Below are 18849 nucleotides of genomic sequence, written 5' to 3'. Positions count from 1 at the left end.
CTATGAAAGAGGAAATCAACAGTAACACAATAATAGTGGGGGACTTTAACACCTCACTTACACCAATGGACAGATCATCCAAACAGAAAATTAATAAGGAAACAAAAACAGCAGATTACACTTCTCAAGTGCACATGGAACATTCTCCAGGATAGATCACATCTTGGGTCACAAATCAAGCCTCAGTAAATTTAAGAAAATTGAAATCATATAAAGCATCTTTTCTGACCACAACACTATGAGATTAGAAATCAATTACAGTGGAAAAAAGCACAAACACATGGACACTAAACAATACGTTACTAAATAACCAAGATGTCACTGAAGACATAAAAGAGGAAATCAGAAAATAACTAGAGACAAATTATAATGAAAACACCATGATCCAAAACCTATGGGATGCAGCAAAAGCAGTTCTAAGAGGGAAGTTTATAGCAATACAAGCCTACCTTAAGAAACAGGAAAAATCTCAAATAAACAATGTAACCTTACACCTAAAGGAACTACAGAAAGAAGAACAAACAAAACCCAAAGTTAGTAGAAGGAAAGAAATCATAAAGATCAGAGCAGAAATAAATGAAATAGAAACAAAGAAAACAATAGCAAAGATCAATAAAACTAAAAGCTGGTTCTTTGAGAAGATAAACAAAATGGATGAACCATCAGCCAGTCTCATCATGAAAAAGAGGGAGAGGACTCAAATCAATAAAATTAGAAATGGAAAAGGAGATGTTGCAACAGACACCGCAGAAATACAAAGCATCCCAAGAGACTACTACAAGCAACTCTATGCAATAAAATGGACAACCTGGAAGAAATGGACAAATTCTTAGAAAGGTATAACCTTCCAAGACTGAGCCAGGAAGAAATAGAAAATATGAACAGACCAATCACAAGTAATGAAACTGAAACTGTGATTAAAAATCTTCCAACAAACAAAAGCCCAGGACCAGATGGCTTCACAGGTGAACTCCAACAAACTTTTATAGAAGAGCTAACACCTATCCTTCCCAAACTCTTCCAAAACAAAGCAGAGGAAGGAACACTCCCAAACTCATTCGATGAGGCCACCATCCCCCTAATACCAAAACTAGACAAAGATACTACAGAGAAAGAGAATTATAGACCAATATCACTGATGAATATAGATGCAAAAATCCTCAACAGATACTAGGAAACAGAATCCAACAACACATTAAAAGGATCATACACCATGATCAAGTGAGATTTACCCCAGGAATGCAAGGATTCTTCAATATATGCAAATCAATCAATGTGATACACCATTTTAACAAATTGAAGAATAAAAACCACTTGATCATCTCAATAGATGCAGAAAAAGCTTTTGACAGAATTCAACACCAATTTGTGATAAAAACTCTCCAGAAAGTGGACATAGAGGGAACCTACCTCAACATAACAGAAGCCATATACAACAAACCCACAGCAAACATCATTCTCAATGATGAAAAACTGAAAGCATTTGCTCTAAGATCAGGAACAAGAGAAGGATGTCCACTTTCGCCACTGTTATTGAACATAGTTTTGGAAGTCCTAGCCATGGCAATCAGAGAACAAAAAGAAATAATAGGAATACAAATTGGAAAAGAAGAAGTAAAACTGTCACTGTTTGCAGATGACATGATACTATACATAGAGAATCCTAAAGATGCCACCAGAAAACTACTAGAGCTAATCAATGAATTTGGTAAAGTTGCAGGATACAAAATTAATGCACAGAAACCTCTTGCATTCCTATACACTAATGATGAAAAATCTGAAAGAGAAATTAAGGAAAGACTCCTGTTTACCACTGCAACAAAAAGAATAAAATCCCTGGAATAAACCTATCTAGGGAGACAAAAGACCTGTATGCAGAAAACTATAAGACACTGATGAAAGAAATTAAAGATGTTACAAACAGATGGAGAGATATACCATGTTCTTGGATTGGAAGAATCAGTATTGTGAAAATGACTATACTACCCAAAGCAATCTACAGATTCAATGCAATCAAATTACCAGTGGCATTTTTTACAGAACTAGAACAAAAAATCTTAAAATTTGTATGGAGACACAGAAGACCCTGAATAGCCAAAGCAGTCTTGAGGGAAAAAAACGGAGCTGGAGGAATCAGACTCCCTGACTTCAAACTATACTACAAAGCTACAGTAATCAAGACAATATGGTACTGGCACAACAACAGAAATATAGATCAATGGAACAGGATAGAAAGCCCAGAGATTACCCCATGCACCTATGGTCAACTAATCTATGACAAAGGAGGCAAGGATATACAATGGAGAAAAGACAGCCTCTTCAGTAAGTGGTGCTGGGAAAACTGGACAGCTACATGTAAAAGAATGAAATTAGAACACTCTGTCACACCATACAGAAAAATAAACTCAGAATCGGTTAGAGACCTAAATGTAAGAGTGGACAGTATAAAACTCTTAGAGGAAAACATAGGAAGAACACTCTTTGACATAAATCACAGCAAGATCTTTTTTGATGCACCTCCTAGAGTAATGGAAACAACAAAAAGCTCAAGTGGGACCTAATGAAACTTAAAAGGTTTTGCAACGCAAAGGAAACTACAAACAAGATGAAAAGACAACCCTCAGGATGGGAGAAAATATTTGCAAACAAATCAACGGACAAAGGATGAATCTCCAAAATATATAAACAGCTCATGCAGCTCAATATTAAAAAAAAAAAAAAAAACAACCCAATCCAAAAATAGGCAGAAGACCTAAATAGACATTTCCCCAAAGAAGACATACAGATGGCCAAGAAGCACATGAAAAGCTGCTCAACATCACTAATTATTAGAGGAATGCAAATCAAAACCACAATGAGGTATCACCTCACACCAGTTAGAATGGGCATCATCAGAAAATCTACAATCAGCAAATGCTGGAGAAGCTGTGGGGAAAAGGAAACCCTCTTGCACTGTTGGTGGGAATGTAAATTGATACAGCTACTATGGAGAACAGTACGGAGGTTCCTTAAAAAACTAAAAATAGAATTAGCATATGACCCAGCAATCCCACTACTGGACATATATCCAGAGAAAAGCATAATTCAAAAAGACACATGCACCCCAGTGTTCATTGCAGCACTGTTTACAATAGCCAGGTCATGGAAGCAACCTAAATGCTCATCGACAGACGAATGGATAAAGAAGATGTGGTACATATATACAATGGAATATTACTCAGCCATAAAAAGGAACGATGTTGGGTCATTTGTAGAGACATGGATGGATCTAGAGACTGTTATACAGAGTGAAGTAAGTCAGAAAGAGAAAAACAAATATTGTATATTAACGCATATATGTGGAAGCTAGAAAAGTCATATGGATGAACCAGTTTGCAGGGCAGAAGTAGAGACACAGATGTAGAGAACAAACGTATGGACACCAAGTGGGGAAAGTGGCAGGGGGTTGGTGGTGGTGGGATGAATTGGGAGATTGGGATTGACATATATACACTAATGTGTATAACATGGATAACTAATAAGAAACTGCTGTATAAAAAAATAAAATTCAAAATATATATATATATAGCAGCTATTTTCAGGCATTGGACAATAGGTAGCCAAAGACAGTGATGGTCACCATTCTCCCTGAAGAAAAAGAAGGCTCAGAAGACGTATCATACAAGGCAAAAAGGTTTAAAAAAAAAAAGAAATAGAAAAATTTCTCTCATTCCCGAACCTGAAAGATATACAATTTTTAGACTAATTCAGTGTAAACAAGTAAATGTGAACTAGTAAACTAAATTAGGACAATCAGAATGGACAGAATCATTTTTCTAAAATTGTCTTTTCTAAAACTGATTTTCTTTGGCTGTATACTAAGATTTGTAAACTCCAGCTTAGTTCATTTGAAGATACTTGAAATATTATACTAACTTTTAAGAAGCAGGTCAATATCTTTAAAAGAATTATTTATGTAAGAAACAGTCAGTGGTGTTGTAAAAGCAAATGATTCTTAAGAAACACATGTTTAGAATAAAAGTAAATACTATTTTCCCTTATATTCTGAGTCAGAGATAAAATGCCCTCAACTTTAAGAGTGATACTGTGAATAAAACCGTTCATCATATTTTAAGTTTCAACAATGGGAAACGAAGAGTCTACATTCAAACTTTGAGAATATAATTGTGAGTGAAGTTTAGGCCCAAATAAGAAGTTTGATATATTTTATTTATTCTCTTCTTAGATATGATAGAGACAAAGTATAATGATAATAGAAACCATTTCTTTCTTTTTCCTGGATATGGCCTTTATAAATTTCCACAGATAAGACTGTAGGTCATTCCCTCCTAAAATGTCAAAAATAGCTCCTCTTTTCTGTATGGCTTAGGCCTTCATTATTTCAGGTAATAGGAGTTTTGGGGGAACTATTACAAAAATAGTTATGTTTATTTATGTTCATCTGTTTGTTCAAAGATCCAGACTACTTTTTTTTTTTTTTTTCCAAATTTACATCCATTCTTTCCTAAGGCAGGTAGAGGATACATTTTTACCTTTCTTACTAGGAGGGAGGTATTTTAACCTCTTGGTGCTACTCTTTTAATTATTTAAGTAGAGATCATTTCCATCCTGAAAGGGGTGGATGACTTAGATTACTGTTCTTAAAGTTTTATATTACAGAGAACTTTTAGAAGACTTATTAGCTTTACTGATGCTATTATTTGATATTCCCTTATTTTTTAGAATTTTACCTTTCTTAATTCCACCATTTGGTTTCTCAGTGTGCAAGCAGTAACCGTAGTTATTATGGTCATGAGGAAATGAGGAAAGAGTATGAGAATTTTCAGTCCTTATGAAGACATTAGAATTTTGCTCTTCAAATTCTCAGTAGCACAGAGAAAGCTTCCGTTGGTATCATCCTCTTGACCCCAGTCTTAGGAGTTGGATTACTGAGGCAAAGCAGAAAGCATGTACATTTAAGCCCGTATCTATTCCAGTTTTGCTTGATCAATTGATATGCCCATAATAATCATCTGGAGAGATAAATTATTCCTCATCTGTGAAAAGGGGATAATAATAATGGCTTCCTCATAATGTCACACATGTAAATTCCTTAGCCTTGCACATAGTAAGAATTTAATGCTAGTCATTATTATTGAAATTTGTTTAAAATGCCTGTATTGGAGCCATAAGAATTAGAGACTATGATTAATTGTTACTGAATTGGTTGCCTGGACCCACACCAGGGCCCTAGCCTAGGCTCTCTCAGCCAGAGAGGTTCTTTTTCCACTCAGATTCACACAGCAAATAATGAAACTGGCCAAAGAATGGAGGAGTGTGGGAATTTAGTTCACAAATCAACTTCTCAACCTGATTTGGGCTGAGACACCATATATATAGAAGGGTCCAGGTAAAAGGGAAAGAATTGAGTAAAGAGAAGGAGTATTCATAAGATATCTGAGAACAAGGCTGTGGTTTGGACCCAGAACTGAGGGAACACCCCTTTTCAGTCCTTGTATGGACTTTTCCAGTTGTCATGGCAACTCCAGTTGTCATGGTGCTCATAGTTGTGTCATTCAGCATTCTAATGTATTACAGTGAAGGTACAGAGAGGCTCAAGGTGCACTGGAGATCAGGTTTTCTGCTATCTTGGGCCCAGTTGGCTCTAACCAGGTCTTGTTTTTCTGTTTGCAGCTTCCTCCTTTTGTAATTGAGCATGAAACTCAGATAAGGGCAGTTAGTTTCCATTTGAGGGAGGAGGGGAGGTATGATTCCCGGGCAACTGCCTTGGTAACATAATTCCTGACATATTTTGCCAAACTATTTAAGATGTTACAAATACTATTCTTAATTCTGATAGAGGTTACTAATAAAATCTCATTGTGAAAAGTCTTTGCCCTCTACCCCCAAAGTAAGATGACTTGGTCTTTTAGAATTACCGAAATTGAAAAAAAAAAAAAAGCAACTTAGAGCCGTCCCATTACTCTACAGTGATAAACCAGTGTGTAAATTGTAAAATAGTTAACGGAATTAGAGATCTTTTGTACCATACATAGTTCTTATTCCACATGTACAAACAGAAAAAAAGTTATGCCAGAAGAAGTGTTTTTTAGGATTTCAAAAACTAATCTCATTTGTGGAATAAAATATGCCATTTTGTGTATCAATTACTATCTATACTCTAAAAACGTGTATAGGTAGTATAGTATTTCATTAACTATCTCTAAGTGCTTACTTTTTTTAAACTTGGAGAAAATTTGGTTGATTTTACTACTTTTATCTAACAAAACCTTCCTTTAAGAGAATTTTGGAGTGAAATCTTTCTGGTCAACTTTTATTTCCATTTACCTTATTGACGATTGGGCAGGAATGGGACTTGTGAACCAGTTTCTGATGTAAAAGAATCTTATTTGTGTGGGTGTTTTGTTTTCTGAGCTCCCTAAGCATTTACACAACTGGATGTGATTTGTACATACTTCATGTAAGTTAATTTGCATACTCACCTTTCCTGATCTTTCAGTTTTCTTTTTAAAGAAAAGATTCCTGAAAAAGGGTTGGTAATAACTTTAGCCTTTGTGCATACATTATTTCTACATTTCTTCTGTTTTGCTCTGATGATTACACACTCCTACTTCATCAACTAAAAACGTTATTCAATCAGAAGGTAGTTATGGCACTATTAAGTTTCATCTCTTTTTTGGTTTACTAGATACCTGTAGAGGGAGGACAGGAGCAGCAGACAGATTCCACCAAAGGGCGATGCCTGAGGAGAACTGTCAGTGTCCCTTCCGAGGGACAGTTTCCTGAGTACCCACCAGAGGGCGCCACTAAACTGGGTAAGCTAATGTAAAAGGAAAGAAATTCCTCGTTTTTATCCGGTAATTTATGGACTTGTTATTGAGTGTTACAATAAAACAAAACATCCTTCATTTACTGTTAAGTAAGTACTTTAAAATATAGTATGTTAACCAAGAATTAGAGATCATTAGAAAGTTTTATTCTTTATAACGAAGTGGCAGCAAAGTTATTTTACAGAGAGAAAATTTATCTGAGCGCTAGTTAGTTGCTGTAAACTCCTGGGCAAGCCGGATGATACGTTGTCTCTGATTTTACTGCTTGGCTTTAAATTTTGAAAGAACATTAGGTGATCTTACTGAAGCACTGAGATTCACTGGGGAGCCAGTTTTGGTTGGAAACTTAGTATTGAATGGTTTGTGCCCTGTTCACACAGCTCCTGATGTTGTCTTGTATAATGTAATGTCAGATTAAGCTAGTTTAGCTGCGCTAATTTTATATGGCCCATGTAAATTATATTCAGGACTGTGGTTGGAGTGGGTGACAGAAGGGATACATCAGAAAACCCCACTTGAGTTATTATATACTAAAGGAATTAATGTCAATATCAAAGCTGCTCTTTCCCTGTTTCCTACCAAATGATTCTGTTTGGTGTTTTGCATGCTTACCAGTGGATATTTAAATAATTAGACCAGTCAGGTAATTTTAAGTGAACATAATTAAGATTAAGTAAAATAATGAAAGAATTTGAAAAGTAGGAGTTGCTTTGGTGTTTTGCATTGTGGTATTCTTTGCTTAGTGAACCTAGACATTTAGTAGGCAGATAAAACAGAATCATTTATTGTCCCTATGTTTGTTAGTATGGATAATTTTGTGATTTTGTTGTATTTTTGAAAATCAGGGTTTTGGTTTTTTTGTTTGTTTTTGCCTTTTCCTTCATCTCCTTTCATTTTCTAAATGGAGCTCAGATTCTTAGTCAGAATTTGAATCCTTTAGTTCTCTTTTTATCCTGTGACATTTATCACTTTTCTAGACATAGTCAGGTTAGCAAACACTTTTCTCCAAGGGGTCATACTTGGAAAAATCAAATTTTCCTCTCATCCATTGTACTTCTTTAGCATGTGTTGAAACCAGTTTAGGTGTGGGCTTAAATTATATTGCAAACCTTCCTGGATGTAACCATTTTTTAGCCTGTTAGTGTTTCACATACAAGTTCTATGTGAATTGGACTAGCTCAGAGTCACCTTCTTTCAACTCCTTTGCTGTCATTATTTGTAATGTTATGTTGATGACTCTCTTTGCCACTTCTCTAGGGTCCTTTGACTATTCACACTTTGATCCACAAAAGTCAGCTGATTTTTGAGGAAGTGTAATTGTAGTCTGAATAATTATTATGATTTTATAGGAGAGAAATACTTAGTAAATTGTTAAATGTCTCCAACATTCCAGGTACAGGTCCGAAAGACAAACTAAGATGAGGTGGCCAAGATGTGTAGTCCAGAGCCAATCCTCCACCTTCTGTCCTTGACAAGTCTGGCAGCCATCTTGACTCATGGCAGTCCATGATCATTTTTGGAGTGGATGTCCTAAACTAGCATTAGGAGCTACGGCCCATAAATATTAGAGAGAAAAGGACTACTTTTAGAGTCATTCTTCCTTACATGCCAATCTAGTGTTGAATTAGATAATTATTCTGTTGTTCTGTTTTTATTTCTCAGTGATTTGTCTTGAGGCAAAATTTCCTGCTATCAGCTATTTAATTGAGCAATTGCTATATATGTAACCTTTTATGCCAGTCCCTAAGAATGAAAAGAGATAGAGATAAGATTTCTGCCTTTAGAAAATTCTTACTTAGTTAGAAAGATAGATTATTGATGCCTATTCACAGTATATGCTATTATTGTTGTATATTGTGTGGCTTTTATTGATTTTTATTTTTTAAAAACATTCATTTATGTGGCAAATAATTATTGAGTGCGAACTATGTGCCAAATGCTGTTTTGGGAACTTGAGATATAGCAGTGAAAAAAAAATAGACATAAACCTCTCCCTTGGTGGAGCTTACATTCTCTTGAGTAGTGACAAGCAATAAGCAAGAGTAATAAGTAAAATATATACTGTGCTAGAAGGTGATAAGTACAGAGAAAAAAATAAAGTAGGGATCAGGGATAGGAAGTGTCAGGGAAGTATAATTTTAGCTAAGGTGACCAAGGAATGCCCCACTGTTGAGTGACATGTGACTAAAAATTTGATAAAAGTGTGGGTATAATGCATGTGGATACCTGTGAGTGAGGGGTTTCACTCGGGAATAGCTAGTATAAAGTAGGAATATGCTAAGAGTGTTCCAGGAACAGCATAGAAGCCAATGAGACTGGAATGGAATGAATGAGGACGAGAGTAGTTGGAGATGATATCACTGAGCTCTTTGGCAAGCAGATCATAAAGGTTTTGTAGGTCATCGTAGGAGCTTTGGCTTTCACTCTGGGAGGTGGGAAGCCACTGACATCTATACTGAGACTAGGGAAGCAAGAATGGGAGTTTAGAAACTAATTAGGGTGCTACTGCAATAATCTATACAAGACATGGTAGAACTTGGGCCATAATGGTATTAGTGGAAGGGCTGAGAAGTGACCAGATTGTATCTGAAGGTGGAGCCAACAAGCCAGTTCGCTGGTTGGATTGGATGTGGGAAGTGAGAAACAGAAGAGTGAAGAATTCTGGCTAGAGCAGCCGGAAGAATGAAATTTTTTAGAATAAGGAAGACTGGGAGAAGCAAGTTTGAAAGTGGGACTGACCAGGAGCTCAGTTTGGACATCTTAAGTTTGAGAATCTTATTAGATACACAGATAGAAATAAGTGAGTCTGGAAATTAAGGGAGAAGTACAGACCGGAGATACAGATTCAGGCTTTTAGCAAATGGATGGTGTTTGAAGCCATGAGATTGAGTGAGATCATCAAGGGAAGTGTATTTAGGTAGAAGAGAAAAGCTTAAGACTAAGCCCTGGAACATTTAGAGGTTAGGAAGATGAGGATGCATTAGTAAAGGATGGACCAGAGAAAGAGAAAGAAGATATAGAATTTTGTTTCCAAATAAGTAAGTCAAGTGTGTGGGGAAGCCCTTCTGTTTTTGCAGGGTTCTTTCCCTTTGCAAGCTCTGCATGCTCTTTGTTCCTCACCAGTAGAGGAACCCCAAGGAGGACAGATCAGTTTTTGCAGATGTAAAACCATGGCATACATTTTGATTTCAGGTGTGAGGCAGTCAGCTATGGAGAAATGCTCACTCATGAAAAACATGCACCTTTTATTCTACCTCAGAAAATTCATAAAAGAAAAGAGCCCTGTGAATATAAAGGATCTGTGAAGAACTTTTGTTAGTGGCTGCCAATTTACTGTCCTTCAGAGATTTCAAACTGGTGAAAAAACATGAGTGTAAAAAGGATGGGAAGGCCTCTATTTCTGCCTCACACATTGTTCAACATGAGCAAGTTCATAGTGATGGGAAACCTAATAAATGTCAAGAACTTAGAAGAAAAAAGTATGTGTGAAGAGGCAGAGTGGGGAGTGGTTAAGCCCAGAATGTACTTCTCACTTGCTAGTTCTCAGTCTCTTGCATTCAGCAGCTTACAGATTACCCAAAATACAAAAAATTTATATTTACCCTGGCATTTGACACAGATTTTGATACAGCAAATTCTTTTCCATTGAAAATGAGATGTTTTCTTAAGGCATATGAACATCTGGCCTGAAGCACCCATTTCCAAATTTAGAAAACCTAGAAAAAACTATTTTCCCCTGGTAACAATATCCAGATTTTAATTTATTCATAAAAAAGATTTTTCAAATTGAAACCATACAAAAGCATGATTTACTGAATTTTCAAAAGGAAATTACTTCTTCAGATGGTAGGGTCTTTGCATACAAACAATACAGGGAGGTATATAAATTGACCACATGAACTAGAACGAGTAAATATTCATTTTCAATGTAAATATAACCTACATGAATTCAACTCTTTTTTAAAAGCCACTGGACACCTTTCAAGAACACTGTTAAATAGAGGAAAAGTGAAAGCTGAACAGTGGACAACATTTTTGTGACGCATACATTTATAGAGGAAAAAATGTTTCTCTACTACTGCATGTTTTCTGCTGCCTGGCTGGGGGATAGCACAAAGGTGAATTGAGAACCTTGTCCAGTCTGGTTGTTGTGCTTCTTTGACATTCCAGTAAAGTTAATGCTTTGATGCCCAAATGGGCAAAGCAAAGTCAGAGCCTGAAGTGAGCAAGAACCTTGTTTGCAGGTGATGTCAGAAACGTGATCATAAAGCTGGTTTAATTAGAAAGTGCAAACACTCATAAGTGCATGCTTTCTCCCAGACCAGGGCTCGAACCCGTGTCCCCTGCATTAGCAGGCAGATTCTCAACCACTGTGCCACCAGGGAAGCCCTATGGTCATTTTAAAAAGATAATTCTTCCCACCTGTGAGCACGGTATATCTTTTCATTTGTCCATGTTGTCTTTAATTTCTTTCAGCATTATCTTATAGTTTTCTGACTACAAGTCTTTTAATCCTTAGTTAGATTAATTCCTAGGTATTTTATTCTTTTTGATACAATTGTAAATGGGATTGTTTTCTTAATGCCTCTTTCTGATAGTTTGTTATTAATGTATAGAAATGCATCAGATTTCTTATGTTAATTTTGTAGTCTGCAACTTTACCAAATTCATTTATTAGTTCTAATAGTTTTTTCTGGTGGCATCTTTAGGATTTTCTATATACAGTATCATGCCATCTACAAGCAGTGACTGTTTTACTTCTTCATTTCCAGTTTGGATTCCTTTCATTTCTTTTTTTCTTGCCTGCTGTGGCTGGGACTTCAAGTACTGTGTTGAATAAAAGTGGACTGAGTGGGCATCCTTGTCTTGTTCCTGATCTTAGAGGAAATGCTTTCAGCTTTTCACTGTCTTGTATGATATTGGTTCTGGGTTTGTCATATATGGCCTTTATTATGTTGAGGTATGTTCTCTTTATACCCACCATGTTGAGAGTTTCTATCATAAATGGATGTTGAATTTTGTTAGAGCTTTTTCCTGCATCTGTTGAGGTGACTGTATACTTTTTATTTTGAGTTTGTTAATGTGGTGTATCACATTGACTGACATGCAGGTATTGAACTATCCTTGCTTCTCTGGGATAAATCCCACTTCATCGTGGCATATAATCCTTTTATTGTATTGTTGAATTTGGATTGCTAATATTTGCTGAGGATTTTTGCATGTTATGTTCATCAGTGATATTGTCCTGTAATCTTTTTTTTTTTTTTTTTTTTGGTCGTGTCTATCTGATTTTATTATCAGGGCAATGGTGGCCTTGTAGAATGTGTTCAGAAGCATTCCTTTCTCTTCAATTTTTGGGAATAGTTTAAGAAAGGTGTTAACTCTAAATGTTTGGTAGAATTCACTTGTGAAGCCCTCTGGCCCTGGACATTTGTTTGTTGGTAGTTTTTTAAAAATTATGGATTCAGTTTCCTTCCTGGTAATCAGTATGTTCATATTTTCTGTTTCTTCCTGATTCAGTCTTGGGAGATTGTACATTTCTAGGAATTTGTTCATTTCTTCTAGGTTGTCCATTTCATTGGCATATAATTGTTCATAGTAATCTCATGGTCTATTGTATTTCTGTGTGGTCAATCATAACTTCTTTCATTGCTGATTTCATCTGTTTGGTACCTCTCTTTTTATTCATATTTTTTATGAGTCTGGCTAAAGGTTTATCAACTTTTGTTTATCTTTTCCAAGAACCTTCTCTTAGTTTCATTGATCTTTTTTTTCTTTTTTTTTTTTAGTCTCCTTGTATTTCTTTCTTTTTTTTTTTTTTATAAATTTATTTATTTATTTTTGGCTGTGTTGGGTCTTCGTTTCCGTGCAAGGGCTTTCTCTAGTTGTGGCAAGTGGGGGCCACTCTTCATCGCGGTGCACGGGCCTCTCACTGTCGTGGCCTCTCTTGTTGCGGAGCACAGGTTCCAGACGCACAGGCTCAGTAGTTGTGGCTCACGGGCCCAGTTGCTCCGTGGCATGTGGGATCTTCCCAGACCAGGGCTCGAACCCGTGTCCCCTACATTGGCAGGCAGACTCTCAACCACTGCGCCACCAGGGAAGCCCCTCTCCTTGTATTTCTATTCTGATCTTTATGATTTCTTTCTTTCTCCAGTCTTTGGGTTTTTCTTGTTCTTTCTTTTTTCCTAGTTGTTTTCAATGTAAGGCTAGCTTATTTATTTGAGATTTTTCTTGTTTCTTGAGGTAGGCTTTTATCACTGTAAACTTCCCTCTTAGAACTGCTTCTGCTGCATCCCGTAGATTTTGGATCATTGTGTTTTCATTTCATTTGTCTCCAGGTATTTTTTGACTCTTTGATTTCTTCAGTGATCCATTGATTGTTTAGTAACATATTGCTTAGCCTCCATATGTTTGTGTTTTTTGCATTTTTTTTCTTGTGGTTGATTTCTAGTCTCATACTGTTGTGTTTGGAAAACATGCTTGATATGATTTCAGTCTTCTTAAATATAAAATATCTTAAATATATTTGTTTGTGTCCTAGGATGTGATCTATCTCAGAGAATGTTTCTTGTGCACTTGAAAGGAGTGTGTATTCTGCTGCTTTTGGATGGACTATTCTATGTATATATCTATTACATTCAAATTGTTAATGTGTTATTTAAGGCCAGTGTTTCCTTATTGATTATCTGTCTGGATGATTTATCCACTGAGGTAAGTGGGGTATTAAAGTCTCCTACGATGATTGTCTTACTGTCATTTTTCCCTTTAATGTTTGCTAATATTTGCTTTATGTATTTAGGTGCTCCTGTGTTGGATGCATATGTATTTACAAGTGTTACGTCTTCTTATTGGATTGATCCCTTTATCTTTATGTAATGTCTTCTTTGTCTCTTGTTACAGTCTTTGTCTTAAAGTGTATTTCTTCTGATGTAAGTATTGATACCCTGGCTTTCTTCTCATAGAATTTAGTGTTTTGTTTGGATTCCTTTCTCTCGTTTTGGTGTGTATCTATTATATATTTTTGGTTTGTAGTTACCATGAAGTTCATATGTAACAACCTGTCTATATGTGATTATTTTAAGTTGACAGTCTCTCTTTTTTTAATTTTTAGCTTTTTATTATGAGAATTTTCAGACACAAAGTTGAATAACGCAATACACATCCATGTGCCCATTACAGAACTTCATCAATTGTCATCATTTTGCTAATCTTGCAGAAACAAGTGTTAATTATAATCAGAGATAAAACAGGATTCAAACTTTGTGGAAAACAGTAAAATATACTTTTTTTTACCAACAGTCAAATGGTGAAGGTGGGCAAAACCATCACATGGTGCAACATGGTAAAGTAAATAGAGGGTTAAGGTCCTTAATAGAAGGATGTGTCTTGCATGAAAGGAGGTGGGACATATTCTATAGCCCCCTCTTTATGCTGCAGGAAGATTAAGTTGATGATCTCTTAAGTTCGAACACATTTTAACCACCCTACATTTAACACCACCCCCTGACATTTAATGTTTGTGACATCATATTTTACATCTTTTGTTTTGTCTATCCCTTAACTACTTATTGTAGATATAGATGATTTTACTACTTTTGTCTTGTAACCTTCCTACCAACTTTGTAAGTGGTGATTTACTACCTTTACTGTATTTCTGCCTTTACAAATAAGATTTTTTCTTTTTGTAATTTTCGTATTTCTAATTGTCATCTTTTCTTTTCCCCTTAGTAAAGTCTTTGAAACATTTTTTGTAAGGCCAGTTTAATGATGATGAACTCTTTTGGCTTTTGCTTTTTTGTAAAACTCTTTATCTCTCCTTTAAATCTGAATGATAACCTTGCCAAGTAGAGGATTCTTATTTGTAGGGGTTTTTTTTCCATCACTTTGAATATATCATGCCACTCCCTTCTGGCCTGCAAAGTTCTTGCTGAAAAGTCAGCTAATAGTCTAATGCAGGTGTCCCCAATCCCCAGGCCACAGACCGATACCGGTCCTGGCCTGTTAGGAACCGGGCTGCACAGCAGGAGGTGAGCAGCGGGCGAGCAAGCGAAGCTTCATCTGCTGCTCCCCATGGCTCCCCATCGCTCACATTACTGCCTGAACCATCCCCCGCATCGCTCACATTACCACCTGAACTACCACTCCCCAATCCATACAAAAATTGTCTTCCACAGAACCAGTCCCTAGTGCCAAAAAGGTTGGGGACCACTGGTCTAATGGTTGTTCCTTTGTACATAACTAGTTGCTTTTCTCTTGCTGCTTTTAAAATTCTCTTGTTACCTTTAATTTTTGCCCTTTTAATTATAATGTGTCTTGTTGTAGATCTCTTTGGGTTCACTTGTTTGGGACTCTCTGTGCTTCCTGGGCTTGGATATTTGTTTCCTTTCCCAGGTTAGGGAAGTTTTCAGCTATTATTTCCTCAAATAAGTTCTCTGTCCCCCACTCTCTCTTTCTTCTCCTTTTGGTACCCCTATAATGTGAATGTTAGTATGCTTGATGTTGTCTCAGAGGTATCTTAAAAACTATCCTTATTTTTTTAAATTCTTTTTTGTTCAGCTTGGGTGATTTCCACTACTCTGTCGTTCAGTTCACTGAGCTGTTCCTCTGTATCATCTAATCTACTTTTGATTCCTTCTAGTATATTTTTTATTTCATTTACTGTAGTCTTCAGCTCTGTTTGGTTCTTCTTTGTATCTTCTAACTCTTTGTTAAGCACTTCACTGTGTTCATCCATTCTTGTCCCAAGTTCATTGAGCATGTTTATGATCATTACCTTGAACTCTTTATTGGTTAGATCGCTTATGTCTTCTTTGCTTAGTTTTTCTTCTGGGATTTTTGTCTTGTTCCTTTGGAACATCTTCTATCTCCTTGTTTTGCCTAATTCTCTTTCTCTATATTAGGTAGGTCAGTTACATTTCCCAATTTTGGGTAAGTGGCCTTATGTAGGAGACATCCTATGAAGCCCAATGGGACACTCCCCTCTGGTCACCAGAGCTATGTACTCTAGAGGTGTCCCCTGTGTGGGCTCCATGGGCCCTTCTGTTGTGTTGGAGCTGACTACGATGGGTGGGCTGATAGGCAGGGCTGGCCCTTAGCCCAGAAGGCTGCCAGGCCCTGCCTCATTCAGTGGCTCCCAGCCTGTTGGTCCTAAAGCCATTTTTAAAATTTCACTCCTATGAGCTAGATTTAGATTAACAGCTAAATCATTTCTTAACTGAGGAAACTGGTTCTAAGTCAAGGTATCAGACCACAGTCTCTTCTAAGTTATAAGTGGATGTTTAGATTCCTGATTTGCTCTTTTATCTTCCGTCCCACCCTCATCATGGAAGAGTACAGATTAGTTCAGTTTTGTGAAAGGTAATTCCAAGGCAGTGCTTCCCATCTGGTTGTGCAAATTATGTGTTGCCCAGCAACTAGGGGTACATGTCATCTAATTCTCATTGTTGGTTTGTCCTTATTTTTTAAAATGTCCAGCAGATGGCAGTAAGGTGTCTTAAATAAAAAATTCCTTTTCTGATTCAGTTAAGTCATTTGTATAGGCTACTGTCAGGGTTGCTGTAAATCCAGAAGACATGGGGAAGGAGAAATCATGAAGGAAGTCAGTGTTTAACTGTGGACCAGCTACTTGCTAAGTTTAGAAGCTGTATCATATCTTAATATTTAAGTTAGTCTAACAAACTTTTTTTTTAACTTAAATAAAATACATTCTATTCTTCAACTTTGACTGTATACTTTTATAACAGTCTGGAAGGTCAGGCTAGAATTTTCAAATTTGGTCCCATGTCATGAGAGACCCTACAAACAGGCATGTGGACATCCTGGCTGATACATTCAAGCTCTGTTGGGGTTGGTGCCCCAAAACACCAACCAAGTAGAGCCCTCTAAAATGTGATGCCCAGGTGAGGGACCTCTCTCGACCAGTCCTAAGGCAATATTAACCTTAGTAAACCACTATGATAGTTGGAGAATTGGGTGGGAATAGTAATGAGTGGCATCAGGAATGGTTTTTGATTCAGCCTGGACTTCTGAAGAGAAAAATGGTGGATTGAACATAAGCATATAATTTGTATTCCTCACAGAAACCCCACTACAACTATAGTAAAGGGATATTCTTTTAAAGACATGATCCTTCAAGGATAAGGAGAATGACAAAGAAGAAAACAACCACAAAAAACAATAATACATAATAATAAATTGAAAGCTGGAAAGCAAATGGAGTGTGGTAAATGTCCTAGCTGACCTGAGAAAGCCAAATCTTAATCTAGCAATGAAGAAAGCCAAGAACCAACCAGATTTTTACCGCAGAATCTTCAAATAGCTCAGGAATCGATGGCAGCAGGAACACATAGTAGTAGATCCCTCAGTCTTCTCCTCTCCCCCAGACCACTGAATCGTTGCTCTTCCTGCCCCCATCTCTACCCTAATGGAAGGCCGTAGGTTAATTCTCTGGGGGAGAAAACTCAAGGGTCTCTGGACTGGGTTATACCAGGCAAAGTTGAGAGCACAGGGCACTTTACCAAATGCAAGGGAATAAAATGAATACCTGCATACTGAATGATGAGACCCCTCCAACTGTCTCCCTCACTTGCCTTTTACCCTCCAGGCAGGAGATCAGTGCCATGGGGATATTTAACCAGCCCAAGAGGAAAGACCTAAGGACACTGACATTCCCAAAGCTAGTAGTCATCAGAGGGAAAGCCTCTAGCTTGAAAGAAAAAATCCAAAACAAATAAAAAACAAAAGGAAAAAGAAACTTGGAGGAACAGAGGTATGCAGGGAATAGAAAACTTTAAAAAAAATTATAATTATCTTCAGAGAGAGAAAATATTACATATGTGAGACAAGAACTGAATGTTACACAAAGCCAAAATGCTGCTGTGTATTAAAAAAAATTGTAACAGAAATAAAACTCAATAGAAGTGTTAGATGACAATGAGGAAATATCCCAGAAAGTAGAGGGAAAAAAAGATAAAATAATTAGAGTATCAGTTTAGGAAGTCAAAACAATGAGTTCCAGAAAAAGAAAAACAAGGGGAGGAAATCACTAGAAAAATAATTTAAGAAAATTCCCACAACTGAAGGATATGAGGCTCCAGATTGAAAGGAATTACTAAGTGCCTATGACAAGGCACATTTTCGGGAAATTTCAGTTTGTCTCTGATGACAGAGAGGCCGTTTTACAAACTGCCTAAAAAGGAAAAACAGATTACAAACTAAGGATCAGAAATCAGAATGGCTTCAGACTTCTATCAGCAGTTTCAGAAGCTAGAAAACAATGAGGAATGCCTTCAATCTTCTGAAGGAAGATTATTTCAATATAGAATTCTGTGTTTAGCTGTAAGTCATGAATTGCACATGAGGATAAAATAAAGACATTTTCAGACATACCAGTTTAAAAAAATTACCTCCTACACATCATTTCTCCTGAAGCTAATGGGATACATTGTTAACCACGAACGAGCAGGATGTGGGATATAGGATAGGAGATCCAGTTCAGGGGAGAGACGGAGAGTGCAAAGTGAACCCAGTTACATAGCTCAGTAGCAGCCACAGAGTGATGACAGCCAGTTCAGACTGGAGCAGTCAGAAAACTGCCATGAAGACGTCTCCAAGAAGACCAAATTGATATAACTGAATTAATTGAAACAACAGGAAACGAATTTGGGATCAAATTGACAATAAGGACATAGAAATCTAAGCAAATAAATGATGACAATAACTAAAGCAAGTTTCCATGCTTGTTCAATACTAGTTGTAATGTCTTCTTAGACTTGAGGTGATAAGCAACATAGATTAATGCTTTTATGACTAAAGCCAGCTTCCTCCCACTTTATTATAAGTATTTAATTCATAAAATTTACTCTATTTTAGAAGCTAGATAAGTTAAAATCAAAATAGCACACTTGAGTCATTCCTGGTTCTGCTCTTTCACTGATTCACTTAACATCCTTCTCCAGTAACTGTCACATTCTAATTTTTAGTATATTATCTGGTCCTAGAACTGACTAGAAGCTAGGAC

General features: G+C 36.6%; 1 protein-coding gene across 5 annotated transcripts in view; it reads left to right on the top strand.

Moving 5' to 3' along the window:
- Positions 1 to 18849, top strand: part of RASAL2 (RAS protein activator like 2) — a 381568-nt gene that overhangs the window by 202926 nt on the left and 159793 nt on the right. For all 5 annotated transcript variants that reach the window (XM_060091210.1, XM_060091208.1, XM_060091209.1 and 2 more), the window contains exon 3: positions 6689 to 6815. In XM_060091210.1, coding sequence (XP_059947193.1) covers positions 6689 to 6815 — 127 coding nt within the window. The remainder of the gene's footprint in view (positions 1 to 6688; positions 6816 to 18849) is intronic.

The sequence above is a fragment of the Mesoplodon densirostris genome, chromosome 2, assembly GCF_025265405.1.
Source record: "Mesoplodon densirostris isolate mMesDen1 chromosome 2, mMesDen1 primary haplotype, whole genome shotgun sequence".
Taxonomy (NCBI): Eukaryota; Metazoa; Chordata; class Mammalia; order Artiodactyla; family Ziphiidae; genus Mesoplodon; species Mesoplodon densirostris.
This window is presented reverse-complemented; position numbering and strand designations above follow the sequence as displayed.